At 42.8% G+C, this 18,119-nt stretch overlaps 1 protein-coding gene across 1 annotated transcript; it reads left to right on the top strand.

Annotated features, from left to right (window-relative positions):
* Positions 1-2,948: 2,948 nt before the first annotated feature.
* Positions 2,949-16,090, top strand: LOC103665517 (DLA class II histocompatibility antigen, DR-1 beta chain-like). The gene is made up of 6 exons (XM_008693469.2): positions 2,949-3,134; positions 10,723-10,992; positions 13,628-13,909; positions 14,658-14,768; positions 15,439-15,462; positions 15,753-16,090. Exons 1-6 carry the CDS (start codon positions 3,035-3,037, stop codon positions 15,764-15,766), a joined length of 801 nt encoding a protein of 266 aa, XP_008691691.2. The 5' UTR covers positions 2,949-3,034; the 3' UTR covers positions 15,767-16,090.
* Positions 16,091-18,119: the final 2,029 nt, after the last annotated feature.

Raw genomic sequence — 18,119 nt, 5'->3', positions numbered from 1 at the left:
CTGGTGGCGTCACAATGCTTGACTTCAAGCTCTATTACAAAGCTTTAATCATCAAGACAGTATGATACTGGCACAAAAACAGGCCCATATATCAATGGATCAGAACAGAGAACCCAGAAATAGACCCTCAACTCTATGGTCAATTAATCTTTGACAAAGTGGGAAAGAATATCCAATGGAAAAAAAGACAGTCTCTTCAACAAATGGTGCTGGGGAAATTGGACAGCCACATGTAGAAGAATGAAACTGGACCATTTTCTTACACCATACACAAAAATAAACTCAAAATGGATGAAAGACCTAAATGTGAGACAGGAATCCATCGAAATCCTAGAGGAGAACACAGGCAGCAACCTCTTTGACGTCGGCCACTTCTTGCTAGACACATCTCCAAAGGCAAGGGAAACAAAGCAAAAATGAACTATTGGGACTTCATCAAGATAAAAAGCTTTTGCACAACAAAGGAAACAGTCAACAAAACTAAAAGATAATAGGAGAAGATAATTGCAAATGTCCTATCAGATAAAGGGCTAATATCCAAGATCCATAAGGAACTTGTAAAATGCAACACCAAAAGAACAAATAATATGGTCAAGAAAGGCGCAGAAGACATGAACAGACATTTCTCCAAAGAAGACCTACAAATGGCCAACAAACTTATGAAAAAATGCTCAATATCACACGGCATCAGGGAAATACAAATCAAAGTCACTGTGAGATACCACCTCACACCAATCAGAATGGCTAAAATTAGGAAGTCAGGAGACAACAAATATTGGCAAGGATAGGGAGAAAAGGGAAACCCTCGTACACTGTTGGTGGAAATACAAGCTGGTGCAGCCACTCTGGAAAACAGTATGGAGGTTCCTCAAGAAGCTAAAAATAGAGCTACCCTACAACCCAGCAATTGCTCTACTAGGTATTTACTCCAAAGGACACAAATGTAGTGATCCAAAGGGGCACCTGCACCCCAATGTTTATAGCAGCAATGTCCACAATAGCCAAACTATGGAAACAGCCCAGATGTCCATCAACAGATGAATGATAAAGAAGAAGTGGTATATATATATATATGAATATTAGCAATCAAAAAAGTGAAATCTTACCATTTACAAAGATGTTGATGGAACTAAAGGGTATTATGCTAAGCAAATAAGTCAATCAGAGAAAGACAATTATCATATGATCTCACTCATACATGGAATTTAAGAAACAAAACAGATGAACATAGGGGAAGGGAAGGAAAAACAAAATAAGATGAAAACAGAGGGGGAGATAAGCCATAAGAGACTCTTAACTATAGGAAACAAACTGAGGGTTGCTGGAGGGTGAGGGGATGGGGTAATTTGGTGATGGGCATTAAGGCAGGCATGTGATGTAATGAGCACTTGGGTGTTATATGCAACTGATGGATCACTGAATTCTACCTCTGAAACTAATGATACACTATATGTTAATTAATTGAATTTAAATAAAATAATTTTTTTATGTTCCATATTAATGGTAGAAGCTGAGAACTGTGGGACTTCTGTACTGAGCACCACTTTCTTCCAGAAACCAATTTAACTATCTTTACTCAGGATATGAGCCTTTATTTGACACTTCCCACACACAGTAGAAGTTGAGTAGGATTGCTTCCCCTCTTGTTTTCAGTGAAGAAGTTCAACCTCAAGATCACCTGTAGGATTGATGTTGGGTGATAGTTGCTACATTGTGTTACCTGAACTGTTCTTATATTGAATTAATATTGAAGAAAAGTGTGAAATATATAATATAAAGCAGCACATTTTTATTATTCATAACATAATTTAGATCAGAATCATTGGCCCATTTTTTTAAAAACAAATTTGTATGATTTTTAATTTATATATCAAATTTATATGAACAAGTTTTGATAGTGTTCTTTTTATACTTCAGTATGTTCATGATATAGAATTACCTTTCTTTGCCATTCTTTTTGTTCTATAATCTAAGGTGAACCTTATCCTGGCTTTCCCAGATTATCACACGTCACAATTAGTCTCTGAGTAAATTATGATTAAAGTTTGTCAAATTAAATGTGACATTCTGGTTGCAATCACATGACTTCCAGTAGTACTGAATTATCACTTGGGTCCAAGAACATAGTTTCTTCTCAAATCCAGGGACAATAATGACTCCTAACCAACCTCTCCACAAAATTTTGAACTTCATAGAAATATATTTTTCCAAGTAAGTGAGATACTATTTCTGTTCTGAAATGTTGAAACTTGCACAACATTATGCTGAGAATCCTGAAATAATAATTGAGAATAATAGACTGGATTTAGGAATTTGGAGGCCACTGTTTTCTTTGCTAGGAAGGAGACTGGTACATGAGATGTGGATGTCATTACATAAGATAAACACAAATTTTGTCATTTCCAGAGGTGAGTAACAATAATGAGGGAACTTCTCAAGGAACTAGAATTACTACACAGCAGCCACTTCAATTTATATAAAATGCTGTCAGGGCTTTCATTTCAAATGTGAGAGGTTAAGTAATCTTCCCAAACCTACGACACTAAGTCATGGTGCAAAAAAGACCAGATTAAAGGTCTCCTGACTTGTAATTATCTTCCCACACCTTCAGTTCCTAAACACACTCACACAGACATTTGTGAAAATAACTGTCTTCAAATGAGAGAAATAAATGCTCCTAAAAGTTTCAAACTTGTGTGCACATCACTACCCAGCACAAAATTGGCTCACAATATGGGTCCAAAAAAATGTTTCACATACGACTAGATCAAATCTTTAAAGTATTTAATTAAAACAATCTTTTTAATTCAGGAAATTCTAAGTTTCAAAATTGGATCTTAATACTGAATCTCTGACCAGCAACAGATGATGCTTTTCATATCTGAGGCTGATTGGCTTTCAACAGAGAGATTACCCAATCCAGAAACAAAAATCAATTCCTTGGTTGGTATTACTTCGCATATGGATGAAAGACGGTCCTAGTCCTCACTGAGACTTACCTGCTCCCCAAACCCTGTCCTCTCTCTTCTCCAGGATGGCATATCTCTGGTTCCCCAGAGGCTTATCAATGGCAGCTCTGATGGTGATACTGATGATGCTGAGCCCTCCCTTGGCTTGGGCTACGGACACCCCACGTAAGTACATACCTTAGTATATAAGCTATTGTGGGATAGGGGAAGGAAGGGAGTTAACTTTGTCACCACGTCCAGGCCATGTCCCTTAGAAAATTATGACATTTTCTTCAGTGATCACCCATCTTGATTATATGGATCCCCAGTTCTTTCCACAACAAAAAGCCTGTATGCTTGTCCTTTCTAAAAGAGATTCATACGGAAGCTCTTCGTAAGGAAGGGCCATTTCTTCCTATTTCTCTTCTAATGAAATCTCTCCAGCCTTCCATCCCATTCCTTCAGGTTCTTGAGAAGATTTAGAAATAATGAAGTCCAGGGGCGCCTGGGTGGCACAGCGGTTAAGCGTCTGCCTTCCGCTCAGGGCGTGATCCCGGCGTTATGGGATCGAGCCCCATGTCAGGCTCCTCCACTATGAGCCTGCTTCTTCCTCTCCCACTCCCCCTGCTTGTGTTCCCTCTCTCGCTGGCTGTCTCTATCTCTGTCGAATAAATAAATAAAAAATCTTTAAAAAAAAAAAAAAGAAATAATGAAGTCCAAATAGTTTCCCATCTGGTGGTTCCTTTTTTTTTTTTTTTTAATTTTTAGAAAGAGAAAGAGAGCACACATGCACGTATAAGTGAGATAGGGGGATGGGCAGAGGGAGAGGGAGAGAGAAAATTTCAAACAGGCTCCACACTCAGCACAGAGCCCAACCTAGGGCTGGATCTCATGACCCTGAGATCATGACCTGATCTGAAATCAAGAGTCCAGCCTTTAACCAACTGAACCACCCAGGCACCTTCAGTGGTTCCCTTTTTTAGTTGAGTTATGCCAGCAAAAGGTTAAGTTTGCCTGAAAATTTTATGGGGAGTCAAAAGAAAATAGAAAGATCTCCTTTAGAAGACCTTGTGTTCTGGCCTCAGCAGGGTCTGTGATGTTGGTGCCTCTCCCTAATATGTAAAGATGTATCAAGGGGCCTCCCGCATCACCTCCTTTCCTTTACTCCTGAACCCTAATGTTTATAAGGTCCGTATCCCTGTGCTCTAGGTTATCTGACAGAAGCTGGGGTCTGTTTTCCCTCTATTTCTCCTGTGGAGAGGACCCTGGAACTGAAACAGAGAACCTTAGAGCTTGAAACAACCCCATAGATAAGGAGCATCTGTGGGGTGTTCTTCAATGCCTTAAAGAGCTTAAGCCTTCTCCTAAAAACCTGGCACAGATTAGTGTTCAGTATGAATCTATTTTGACCTTTCTATACTATCAGCTTCTCCTACATCTCCCCTTTCTCTGGCCTGAGCCCATAAGAAGTGATTCAACTAGTATAGAAAAAATTATATGAAATTTTATTTGCATAAGCCAAAAATAGTCAATTATCAGCAATTTCATATGATTCAAACTGTACACCTTGAGCAGGGTACCAATGGTGTGAAGGTTGCTTATATTCCTGGGGCTGAAAGTCGATAAACAAATCAAGGAAACTCACTGACCTCCTGGAGTCTTAGCCCCAAATTTCATGGGTTCATTCACCATGCCCTCTCCTTAATTGGCCATGTTTTTTTCCTCTACTTCTAGTTCCTCACTATTCTTTCCCCAGCTATATCATCACTATTACTGAAAATCCCCAATGTTTGCACAGACCCTCAGTACTATCACATTTCCACTGGATGAAATGAAATATAACAAAATGTTCTCCTTCTTAAAATCACCTTTCCTTACTTGTGAATGTTTCTTATGACTAGAAGGAGAAAGAGGAAGTTTGTCTAAATTTTCATAGGAAGCAGAAGGGCTCTAATGTGTCATCAGAATAAAAGAGTGTTGGAGCTTGAGCCCTTTATTACTTTCCAGGGTCCTACAGTGATCAAGTCCCAGAACACTGGGTTTATTCATTTAGACCATAGATATTCTTCCAAACAACTATTATATATTGGGTTCTGTTTTAGGATCAGAGAATTCTATTTGGCTAAGAAAGAAAAGGCCCCTACAGTCATGGAACTTACCCAACAACAGGGGAGAAAGACAATAACTGAATACATGTTTAACAAAAAGAGGGCACCTGGGTGGCTCAGTCAGTTAAGCATCTGCCTTCAGCTCAGGTCATGATCCCAGGGTCCTGGGATCAAGTCCTGTGTCAGGCCCCCTGCTTGGTGGGGAGCCTGCTTCTCCCTCTCCCTCTGCCTGCTGCTCCCACTGCTTGTGCTCTCTCTCTCTCTCTCTCTCTTTCTCTGTGTCAAATAAATAAATAAAATATTTTTTAAAAGTATTTTACATAAAGGAAAAAAATTTCAGAGAGAAATAAGTGCTCTTTAAAAAAAATACATCAGCGTTGTGAAACAGAGAAAACTGAATTCACCCAACTTCAGCACAAGGGCTAGGGACCTCTCCCTGGAAAGTGACACTAGTTGACACATGAATGATGAGAACAAACCAGTCATTTGAAGGATCTAAGCGACAAGTTTTCCAGGGAGAGGAAACAGGGGAAAGGCCAAAGTACAGGAAGATGTTTGCTGAGTTTAAAAGACACAAAGAAGATGAGAGTAGCTGAAGTGTAGTGAGCAAATTGGGGAGTGGCATAAGATGAGGTTGGGGAGGAAGTAAGGAGCCAAATCATATTAGATCCTGATGGCCATGGTAAGAAATTTGATTTTTATTTAGAGAGCTATGTGGACTACTTAAGGGATAAAGGTAAGTCTATTTCTGTTTAAAAAACTAATTCTAACCACCATGTGAAGACTGGATTGTAGGAGTTCACAAATGGAGTCAGGGAGACTATCAACCTACACTACCCCAGCTATTACCCTAGGTGATGAAGATGGAGTGATGAAAAAAAAAAAAAACGTATCTGGCCTCTATCAGCATAAAGTATCAAAACATTTTGCAGTTACTATGTAGCAGGCCTATAAATATCAGTGTATAATTCCCATACCTATCCTATTCTACCTGTAGCAGTAAAAACATATATAGCTATGGAATTTAAAATTCAAAGAAGTTAAGTGATTTACCCAGTGTTACATAGTGTTAGAACACAGATTATATAGTATAAATCTAAGTATATTGAAATTCCCTCTTTTCTATGTCAGCAGAGTTCTTTTGTATTAAGTTCATGTATACACCATTATTAGGCATAAACCAATGTTTCTGCCTTTGTATGTTCAAATGGTAATTAGCAATAAAATTAATAGAAAAAATTGCCTAATCATAACGAAGGTATTATTTGCTTTAGGAGAATAAGGTAGAAAGATCTTATGAGTTTACATTTATAGGAGTTATAAAAATTAAAATGGTCATATATATTGAGTAATTATGTGATCAGCATGGGAAGAGTCACTAATTTCACACTTAGCAATAACACTGTGAGAATATGATATTATTAAATCTATTTCAGAAATAAAGAAAAAAGGCTCATGGATATTAAAAACTGACCCAAGTGGAAGAGCTCATATTCAAATTCAAATTTTCTGATTCTAGAGCTTGGGCTTCTAACTACTGTTAATAAATAGTACTAGGTTGGGTAAAACTGATAAAATTTCTGATGTTTACATGTACCAGTGTGTATCTTAGAGTGGGGGAGAGAGGCAAGTGCCACTAGTTTCCATTTACAAAAAAAAAAATTTTGCATCCATTTTGCACTTATTGTCTGAAAAGTCCCATATGAGTTCACGCTACATGCAGGCTGTCATGGGCATGTGTTAAAGGATAAAAAGAAGTATTCAATACACTCCTTCTGAGATTTTGTTAACAAATTGGGCTAGGGTTTCCAAATAAAAAATAGGATGCCCAGTTAAATCTGAATTTCAGATAAACTTTGATAATTTACCTGAGATCCAAATTTACTTGAGCATCTTATATTTGTATTTGCTAAATCTACAAACTTAAATTGGGCACATGAGCATAGACTAACAGTGCTAATTGTTACATAAGCCACATTGTAAACAGGACAGCAACTTCACACATTTGTTATTTTTTAACTTTCTCATCCGCCAGGAACATACTTAGAGAATTTCTGAATAGTAACATAGACCTTAGGGGTCTGGTCCAGACTGCACTCTTCTCTGCCATCATTTTTGGGGCAAAAGGAGTTTTGCAAAGGTCTCTACTCAAATTCTGGGGACCTACTCATTTTTGTAAACTATCTATATGAGAATGTCATTATTTTCTTAGTTTCTCTCCTTCTGAGGGGACTTGACTGCAGAATTGAGAGTTCTGCATCTGGCCAGTGCTAATAATTTTGATACCTACTGGTATTGGGAGTAGGAGACTGAAAGTTAGAAAATAAATTAGTTGGGACGTTGAACAGGAATGAAATGGGTGTGGCTATAGTTTACTACTATAGATAAGCAGGGAACCAACGGCAGCAAAACCAAGAAAGAGGATGTGAAGGATAAATTATGACTTGGTGACTAAGGTGTTCCGGTACCAATTCCAGTGTGTAGGGAGGTTTTCCATACCACCAAGCAATTCTCCAACACCAGCTGGGTGGTCCTCAATTCAACTCAAGTCTGACGCTATCCATATGGAGATCCCACAGATTAAGGGCTCAGTCCCACAAGACAGCCCCTCTTCCACTTTAGATCCCAATCAAAAATTCAGGTTGTCACCTATGATTCTGATGGAAGGGACAACTTTAGAGGTTCACGTGACTCCTTATTTTGGCTTCGAATAATTTACTAGAGCACTCACAGACCTCAGAGAAACATTTTACTTACCAGGTTACCTGTTTGTTATAAAAGGATGAAATTTAAGAACAGCTAAATGAAAGAGATAGAGCAGGTATGGGGAAAGTGCACAGAGCTTTTTGGCCCTCTCCATGCCTACCAGTCTCCCAGAACCTCCACGTGTTCACTAACCCTAAAGTTCTCTGAACCATGACTTTTGGATTTTTATGGAGGCTTCATTACATAAGCATCATTGATTAAATCATTGGCCATCGGTGACTGAACTCCATCTTCAGCCTTTCTTCCTTCCCTGGAGGTCAGGCGGGTTGGGACTAAAAGTTTCAACCCTCCAATCACATGGTGGATTCTCCTGGCAACAAGCCCTCATCCCACAGCGGTATCCAAAGTCACCTCATTAATGTAACAAAAGACACCTTTACTGTTCTTACCACATAGGACATTTTCAGAGTTTTAAGAGCTCTGGGCCAGAAACTAAGACTAAATATATTCTTATTATAAATCACAATATAACAGTGACTGATTGCCAAGGCAAAGAAATCAGTAAATTTTGGTCCTAAACAAATTTATTTTGCTGGAAAAACAGCTCTGCACTGGGACCAGGTTTTTAGAAAACGTAAGTTTCATATAGGATCAAGATTTTCAAGAGGTATGATACGGGAAAATTTTTCCATGTAATTTTCCACTGCTTCATGATTAATAGTGACTTTTCACCACAGTCTTCTCAGGTGGTTTTTCACCAATGGTTCTCACACAGGGACAGCTCACCCTCCCCCCAACCCTGTTCCTTCACCTCATGAACATTGGACAATGTCTGGAGCCACTTATGGACGTCACACTAGGGCTTTTTTCTGACAACCAGTGGGTAGAGGCCAGAGAGGCTGGTAGATAGCCTAGTATGTTCAGAACAGACCTCCCCACTTCCCCCATCACAAAGATTATGTGGCCCAAAATGTCTATAGTGCTGTGGTTGATAACTGTTTTACACTGTACTGCTTCTAAAATTTTCTAGACTCACATTTTATATACACATTCACCTTCTAATTCAGTATTTCATGGTTAATTTTAGCTTGCTTCATTACTTTAAAAAACTAGACAGTTGCAAAAATTCACCACTTTTTGTTGAATCCATTCAACAAAGCAAGTGCAACTCTTCATTTTTATTTTTTGCTTTAAGCCAAATTTTTCAATATTTCACATAATCTCTATTAACTTTCAACAACTTGCCTTTTTAAGTCATAAATGGTGGTGACGGCAACAAATATTTTTCAGTAAAATGCTTCACAGTTCTGTAATAATTCTACTTTCCAGACTATTGATGATATCAGAAGCTTCCATTTATCCATCTCACTTTTAACCACAGGATTTTTCTTTAACTCTTTTGACTTTGTCAAATGACAAAACTAAATCGATTTAGTAAAATGTTTGATATCCTTTATCCAAGGGAAAATAATCCATGGATTGGGGGAGTAAAGTGATTCAAAAACTGTGGAGCACTTTTCCCAAGGTATTTGGGCAAGCGTGAGTTTATAGAGCTTTAGAAGAGGGAACATGGAGACAGTGCATGATTGGCTAGAAGGTGGGGGATTTCCTTATAAGGCTACCAGGTCTTATTTTCTAGGGTAAGGTAAGCTAGCTAAACCTGAGTGGGAGAACTGTGACTGGTATGTGTTGTTTCCTTGACAGATGTTTTCTGTAAGTGCAGACTGACTTAAGTTTAGATTTGGGAAAAGGGTGGGATGCTGGGGTGGCCTCCATTTATGGGTCCTGATAAAGGAATTAGCTTTGTTTTCACAGTTCAATGACATAAAGACAAAAACACCAAAAATATATACATTTATATCATATATACACCTGTGTTTACACATATTAAAGTATAGACACACAAGTAAGAGCTCTGAGACACATTCGACTCATTAATTCCTCAGGTCAGATTTGCCAAATGAGTTTTGGCACCAAAAAAAAAGCCCTGATCTTCTGAGCTATCTGGATTTGGAAATTCAGAAAAGGGATTGTGATCCTGTAATAGGATCACGGCTTTACTCTCCTTAAAACTCTTCATGGTTTTCCATTACATTTAGTATAAAATCAAAATCCTAATATCACCCACAGGCTTTAAGTGCCCAGCCCCATGTGACTTCTCCAATGTAATTTTTTTCCCCTTTCTTCCTCTCACTGTCTGTGCTTCAGTGAACTTCTCTTCTGGTTTCCTAAGGAAGTTCACCATCAATTCTTTCAAGCTTTTGTACATTGTATTACCTTTATCTGAAACATGCCTCCCTTTCTCACACACACACACACACATGCATACACACACGCACACCCTCTAGGTCACATCTACTTAACCTTTCACGTCACATGTCATGTCACCCTTGAGACCACCTCTCTGGCACCCTAAGGTGGTTCTGATCATTCGATTATTCTCTGTTCTAAACTGCACACATGTCTCGCCCCGTATAAAGTCTTGCCTGGTTGGGTTTTGTCCGTCCCTTTCCCTCCATTTGAAGCTCCGCGAGTGGAGGGGACGCGTGTGTCCTTCTCTGGATTCGCAGGGCGGCGGCGGCCTGAGCCAGCTCAGCCCAAACCAACTGCTCGGCGGGCGAGCAGGTGGGACGCGTTTAAGGTCCGGGGAACCCGCTGTGGGAGGCGAGGAGGGAGGCGGGTGTCCGCCAGGAGGAGGCGTCGGGGAGGACGCGGTGAGGAGCAAATGCCCGCGCGGCTCAGGCTGGGAGGTCCGCCGCCGCGCCCGGGACCCAGGGACCCCGAAAGGCTCCCCTGAGACCGGTCGCCTCCTCCCCGTGCCGCCTGCCCCCGCCGCCGACAGCGGAAAGACGAGCCGTGGGTGCGGGTGGTTTGGGGGCGCGGGGGGGGGGGCACCGAGGGGTGCCGCGGTCGGCGTCTCCGGGAGCCCGCGGGTGAGCGGCTCGCCTCTGTCCCCACAGCTCACTTCTTGTTCCTGGGGAAGGCCGAGTGTCATTTCACCAACGGCACGGAGCGGGTGCGGTTCCTGGACAGATACATCTATAACCGGGAGGAGTACGTGCGCTTCGACAGCGACGTGGGGGAGTACCGGGCGGTGACGGAGCTGGGGCGGCACTCCGCTGAGTACTGGAACCAGCAGAAGGACCTCGTGGAGCGGACGCGGGCCGCGGTGGACACGTACTGCAGACACAACTACGGGGTGTTGGACAGCTTCCTGGTGCGGCGACAAGGTGAGCGGGGCAGGGGCGGGGATTGGGGGAGGGCGTGTGTGTGTGTGTGTGTGTGTGTGTGTGTGTGTGACTGTGAGACAGACTCGTCCGGAGTGAACATACAGGGTCTTGAGCAAGCACAAGTTACAAGGATGCCTGTGAGTGTGCGACGTCAGGGGCAGTGTGGTCTGTCTGTGTGACTGTGGGGAATGTGCGGTTGTGATTGTGTGGTTGTGTCCGTGTGTGACTGTGGAGAGTGCAGTGTGTCCGTGTGTGGCTGTAGGGACTGTGTGGTGTGTCTGTGTGTGACTGTGGGGACACTGTAGTGTGTCTTTGTGGAACTGTGGGGAGCGTGGGAGGGGTGCACTGTGAAGTGAGGGGGACAGAGAATGAGTGTGAGCTGGGCTGTGGGCCTGGATGTGGGGGATGGGTTGGGAGGGTGGGTGTGGGGGGAGGACACAGGAGGGGACATCTGGCATCCTTGGTGGCCCCTGAGGGAGAGGGGAGGGGGGCTCAGGAGCTCCAGGTGGAGGGAACACTAGGCAGGTGGTTGGTGACCTGGGGAGGGAGGTGGAGGGCGTCCTGGTTGGGGTGAAGGTTTGGGGGAGGGGAGGGGAGGATTAAAAGATTGGGGAGAATGTGAGGAGACCAGTCACCCTCTGTTCTTGGCACTCACTCTTCTTAATTCTGAACCCCCTGAAGGAAGTGTGCCTATGTCTGTGTGTGGGACCATGTCTTTGAGAAAAAGTGTCAACTAATTTTTGATGGGTTGGGGGACCTCTGAGGCCCCTCTGATCTTTCCGAGGCTGCTTTTAGGTCTCAACTTCTTGTTTTCTTTCTTTTTTTGAAAAATGTTTAAGATTTATTTTTTTTATTTTAGAGAGACAGAGAGAGAGAGACCACAGACAGAGGGAGGGGCAGAGGGAGAGGGAGGGGAAGAATCTGAAGGGGACTCCCTGCTGAGCTGGAGCCTGAAGGAGGGGGTTGGGGAGAGGGGGGAGCCCCATCTCAACACCCCAAGACCATGACCTAAGCCAAAACCAAGAACCTAATGGCCACCCAGAAGCTCCTTGCTTTGTTTCTGAGTGTGTGTATTCTTACATACTTGAAACGATTTTGAAACTGTATTTTTTAATTATATTTTGTTACAAAATATATCGATACTGCTCTTTTTATAATGATGAAAGTAATTAAAAGAGTTGCATATGATTCCTATATATAGTTGTAACAATTAACCTCACATTCCCCTTTGCTAGACCTTTTTTTTCAATACTGCCAAATGCTCAGTTGAAAATTTATCTTGTTAATTTTCAGTTTCTATTCTTTTGATTGCTAAGTTTCTTGAACACTTTTTTTCACATATTATTTGGCTAATCGTTGTTAAAATTGTGAAAATTATCTACTGTCTATTATCTTTGGGGTTTTGGTGTTTTTCTCAGTGATTTCATGCATGCTCTATACATAAGATTTTAGTGATTTGCTGACATTTGATTCAGCATTTTCCCTAGTTTGTGGTGTACATATTGACCCTGTTTATTATTTTTCCGGCTAGAAATGTAAACATTTTTATTTAATGAAATATACTACAGAATTGTTAACAGTGGTTTCTCATCAATTAAATCTACAATTTTATGGTGTTGTAAAAAGGTTTTCCCATATTTCTCCTTTTGCAAAAACGGAAATTGTATTTATTCAGGCCGTAGTGTCAGGGATTGTCTCAGGCACTAAGGATACCTACTATGCATCTCAGACCCTGCCCTGAGCTCAGATGTCAGCTTTAAAAGGGAGACAATTATTAAAAGGATAACATTCCAGTAATACATATTTTTGTACCGCAAAGAAGAAGGATTGATCAGCAGAGTGCAATTATGAGAACATTTTTAAATAAATGAGTTCCTTTGCTACTTTCTCTCTCTTTCAGGACCCGTGCTGTTCCCGGGACTCAGCTCCCAGAGCTAGAGAATCACCTCTGTCCTTCCTGCTTCCCAGGGTTGAACCTTTTCTGTGTTGTTCTGAGGTGTGAGTGTAGCATTCCCAGAATTTCATACTCTCTTTCCCCATCCCCCTACCTCAAGCTGTTCCCCAGCTTATCCACCCTGCTTTGAGTCATATTTCCTCCCCAACAAAACAAGGATAATAAGTAGCTAACATATATTGAAGGCTAAATTCCAGTTACTGTTTTACATACTTCGGTACACTAATCTTCACATAATTCTAAGAGCTAAGTCAGTATCACTATCCCCCTTGATAGGTCAGAAAGCTGGGGCACAGAGGAATGTAAAAATTCACCCAGGATGAATCAGTAAAGTAGCAGAGTCTGGAGCCCATTCTGGCTACACCAGAAATCATGCTTTTAATTAAGACACTATATGCCTTGCAAACCTTGTAAACACTTCAATTCAACCAGGAATAACTGCTTCACATAATGAAAAATAAACCCCACCAATTTCCCCAACATCTCTCAAATCTAATGGATCCATACATTTGGGATTAAATTCATGACTCATGATACTGGCTCTTTTGGGCCACGTGGCCAGCTTTGGTAGAAGCCTGCTTGAGACTCAGCCTGGGACCAGAGCCTGGAGGCAGCCAGGCAGCCAACCAGGGAGACTGACTCTGTCTTCCTCACTGAGTCCTTCTACCACTTCTCTTCTAGCGGAGCCTACAGTCACTGTGTATCCTACGAAGACCCGGCCCCTGCAGCACCACAACCTCCTGGTCTGCTCTGTGAATGGTTTCTATCCAGGCCACATTGAAGTCAGGTGGTTCCGGAACGGCCAGGAAGAGGAGGCTGGGGTCGTGTCCACAGGCCTGATCCGAAATGGAGACTGGACCTTCCAGACCCTGGTGATGCTGGAGACAGTTCCTCAGAGTGGAGAGGTCTATACCTGCCAAGTGAAGCACCCAAGTTTGACCAGCCCTGTCACCGTGGAATGGAGTGAGAAGCTGTCTGACCTCCTCAGTTCCTCCCCCACCAAGCAGGGGACTTTGCTTCTTCCTGAGTGTCAGGGTTCTCTCTCCTGACACCATGTTTTCATCTGCCCCATGTTCTCTTCTCTTCAGCATGAGTCATTTGGGGTAGCTGAGTGATATCCTGTGATAGAAATCTTCTGAGTTTAGAGATATCTTGTAATCATTTCTACAGATCCTGCATTCCTTGGGGAGGCAATTGTGCCTGGCAGACAGAAAAGAGGTTGACTTTCCATGGCTCACAGGTCATGGTTCTGCCTTGACCAGGGCACCAGTCCCCTGCCTCGGGCTGGCCTTGTGCTTCAGGCACTGTGGCTCTGAGTTGTTCATTGTGATCTTAGGAGAGGCACATCCTGTACATTGTAGGGACCTTCCTGACTTGAGGAGAATCCAATCTTGGATTCCTTCTATTTGCTCTGTCATCCTGCACGAGCTACTTGAATTTCATGCGGTCCCAGGATCCTCACCCATCCATGTTGAAGTAGCAGATTTGTCAGAGCTGTGATATTTAAAAAGTTCAGTGCCTAATCTTTGTATCTATGCAAAGTGATTTTAAATTTCTTTTCCAGAAATTGCCAATTATTCTGCTTCTTTAGGGAAGCCTTCCTTCTTCATTCTCAAGCCTTCTTCCTCATTCTCAAAGTTCTCAATCCCCAAGTCTCCAACAGAGAAGTTGAATTTGGAATAAAAATCATTAAAATGACTTCTTCCCTCAGGGGCACGGTCTGACTCTGCACAGAGCAAGATGCTGAGTGGAATCGGAGGCTTTGTTCTGGGTCTGCTCTTCCTGGTGGTGGGGCTGTTCCTCTACTTCAGGAATCAGAAGGGTAAGGCACCTGTTGGTGAGATTCCCCCTGGACTTTTCTAGGGGAAGAAATATGGCTTTGTTTAAGTTAATTCTCATCTCAGTGACCCTGTATAAAATGTATCTTAGGGGCGCCTGGGTGGCTCAGTCGTTAAGCGTCTGCCTTCGGCTCAGGGCGTGATCCCGGCGTTCTGGGATGGAGCCCCGCATCAGGCTCCTCCGCTGGGAGCCTGCTTCTTCCTCTCACACTTCCCCTGCTTGTGTTTCCTCTCTCGCTGGCTGTCTCTCTCTCTGTCAAATAAATAAATAAAATCTTTAAAAAAAAAAAAAAAAGAACCTATCTTAACCTGGTCAACCTCAGATTTCCTGGAAATCCAGAAATCAACATTCCATGGTTACTATGTTGAAACATAATAGGATCTGGCCTGTGGAGATAAGAAAGAGGTTAACAAGAATGGAGACCTCAGGTAGAGACCCTGGGGCAAATGCAGGAAGAGCCACTAGTGAAATCCCACTGAATTTGTGTGAAAAAAACTTCATGGGTCACACCTCTCACTTCCTGCTCCACCCTGGCATCATGGGATGTGGGTTGTGGTGTTAAAGAAACGAGGGGACTTTGGGGCTGGGGACATTGTATCTGGGGACAGACTTGCCTCCATACTTTTAAGTATATGTTCCCCCTCTCTTTTCAGGCCACTCTGGACTTCAGCCAGCAGGTAATGCTCTTTCATCCTGTTTTAGAGATAGACTTGGTCTCCTAGAACTGATGGTAGAGACAAGCCAGGAGACAGAAATAACGGGAGGACTGAAATGTGATCAGGCAGTTTGCAGTAAAGCTTCTTTCCACCACTTAATAAATGGTCTGCGCTCTAGAGGAACATTGGCTCAAGGAGACCTAAGAATATGTTCTTCTTACCTCATTGCTTTCACTCGAGGCCCTGAGAGAGGGAGGAGCAGCTTCTTGGAGAGGTGGGTCTGGAAAGAACACTCTGCTGTGTCTCTGCAGGACTCCTGAGCTGACGTGGAGACGGTGACACTCCAGGAAGAACCTTTCTCTCCAGCTTCTTCGCAGAGTGAGAAGCTTCCAACTCTTATTTTTCCACAAATACAGTGCTTTCTCAGGATCTGGTTGGCCCTGGCGTCAGTGACCCTGCAGAAGCTGTCCTCCCTGTGGCTCCGTCTGCCCCATCCTTGACCTGGAAGCCCCAGTGTGACTGTAGGACCTCATCCACATTCTCTCCCAGTCCCTTCCGTGCAGCCCTTACTGCCTCCCTTGCTTGGGAACTCGCCTTCTGCCCACGTGTCTTTATAAGCTTTTCTCAAATAAACATGGGGTGAAAATCATCTGCTTCATGTAGTTTCACAGAAAAGAAGTATAAAAAAGAAACTAAGGGAGCATTCCATGACATTACAAACATGGTATTCACTTATATTTCTGAATTTTAGTTACATATGAATCTGATTTCCTTGCTTCCTTCCCTGTTTTTTCTTGGGTCTTCTGCATTTTGTAATTCAGCATGCTTTCCTGAGGCGAAGGAAGCCCTTAATGACCCATATCGTGGTGGTGTTCTATGTCTCCATGTTCTCAAACACAAACACACAAGTTCCTTCATACCATAGGATGTGAACAAGGACAACAAATATAAGAAATGCAGGTTCCAGTTCAAAATGGTGAAATAGGAAGATCCTAAACTCACCTCTTCTCACAGACACACTGAATCTGTAGCTAAAGGTGGAGCATTTTCCTCCAAAACGAAAAACAAAACACAAAAACTAAAACTGACAGACCCTTTACACAGGGCAGAAGAGAGGGAAGCCACATGGAAGCAGGTAGGAGAGGCTAAGACACAATCTCACCATAAACCCCACCACCAGCCAACAGCCTCAGTAGACGAGAACTCAAAACCCAAAATTTCTCCCTGAGGATCATACCCCATATCAGGCACCCCAACTTTTAAGACCAGCACCTGAGAGACAAACCCCCAAAGCACCTGGTTTTGAAGACTGATGGGGCTAAAGCCCATGAGACCCAAGGGGCTGTGGCAAAATGAGTGTCTGAAAGTAGAAGAGGATGGTAAATCATCCTCCAAACTGAGAAGGCACTTTGAGACCAGGAAAATGCAGCGTGTGACTCCATACGCTTTATGCAGTTTTATTCAGGTAACTTACTGTTGGGGGATCAGGCGGGCAATGATCCAAGTGCTATGCAGCTATTCTCTGCAAAGTCTGGATCTTAGCCCTCAGATTTTATAGAGCAAGAGGATGTGCAGAGGGCACTGTGGTGTGGTCAAAGTGTCTTAACATTGAACAGCCCTCTGGTGGCACTTGGGTGCCAGAAAGTGGGGGAGGGGGGGAAGTGACTACGTTATCTCTACAAGTTATCTAAACAACTTCGCAGAAGACTAGAGCAAGCCTTGCCCAATGCTAGTCAGAGCATACATTAACCTCCAAGGCCTGGAACACTAATCCCCAAGCGAGGTTGTTGCAAGGAGAAAAACAAGATGGAGGGCCAAGGAAGGGGTCAGTATTGGCAGCACTCCTACAGAAGGAACAGCTCTTTAAGGGCCCATGCAGACTCACCTGCCCCCGGGGCCAGCACAGAAGCAGCCCTTTGAAACATTCCATGACTTTACGTGAAAGAGACTCATTTTTTATTTTAAGTTTTGGTCTGAGGGGCAGGTGCCTGCTGGAACACTCTCTGAGTATGGATGCGTGTGAACACCATCTTCTTACACCCCCTCTGCCTTGCTAAAAAGCCAGCAGGTGCAGTCTTTTTTAATTCCCCTTTTCCTTTTTTTTTTTTTGCCTTTTTTCTTTTCTTCTTGTTTTCTTATCATTTTCTTTTTTATTCTTATCATTTCTCTTTCTTTCTTTTCTCATGGGAGGTCTCATCCTTGCACTCCCCTCTGCTTTGCTCTTACCAATGGGCATCATCTTTGTGCTATCCTTCTGCCATGTTCTACAGCACTAATATCTCCCAGAGGGGAGATTCTACATATGTCTGGTGCCCTGGTTTTTATGCCTGGTGACCCGGTTTTTGCAGCTGCCACCCAAAGAGATGCCCCTTAATTGCCTGGCTCTAAGAGTGGTGGGATTTGTGTCTCAGGTTTGCATAGGACCAAGAGACACTTCTTGGAAGACTAATGTTCCCAGGGCACTGCATAGACAACAGACTGAAACCCCCAGTCTTTCTAACAAAGAGGCCTATTTGCTTGGCCTGTAAATTTGGCCTGAGGGGCAGGCTTCTGGTTTGGCACACTAATACGGTACTACAGAGGTGCTCTCAGGGAACAGAGACCAGTTGATGCAATCTTTGTGCTCTCCCGTCACCTCATTATAGCTCACCAGTATCTTACAGAAAGTAGGTTATTAC

This window comes from Ursus maritimus, unplaced genomic scaffold (assembly GCF_017311325.1).
Source record: "Ursus maritimus isolate PB19 unplaced genomic scaffold, ASM1731132v1 scaffold_30, whole genome shotgun sequence".
Classification (NCBI taxonomy): domain Eukaryota; kingdom Metazoa; phylum Chordata; class Mammalia; order Carnivora; family Ursidae; genus Ursus; species Ursus maritimus.
The sequence above is the reverse complement of the archived record's forward strand: the minus strand, read 5'-3'. Positions and strand labels throughout refer to the sequence as shown.

What these genes read in the sequence shown, in the direction of transcription:
- LOC103665517 (XM_008693469.2), top strand. Translation starts at nt 3,035, where the DNA reads ATGGCATATCTCTGGTTCCCCAGAGGCTTATCAATGGCAGCTCTGATG. An exon ending in CCCTGTCACCGTGGAATGGA is followed by an intron (nt 13,910 to 14,657) that starts GTGAGAAGCTGT and finishes TTCTTCCCTCAG; the next exon opens with GGGCACGGTCTGACTCTGCA. An exon ending in CTACTTCAGGAATCAGAAGG is followed by an intron (nt 14,769 to 15,438) that starts GTAAGGCACCTG and finishes CTCTCTTTTCAG; the next exon opens with GCCACTCTGGACTTCAGCCA.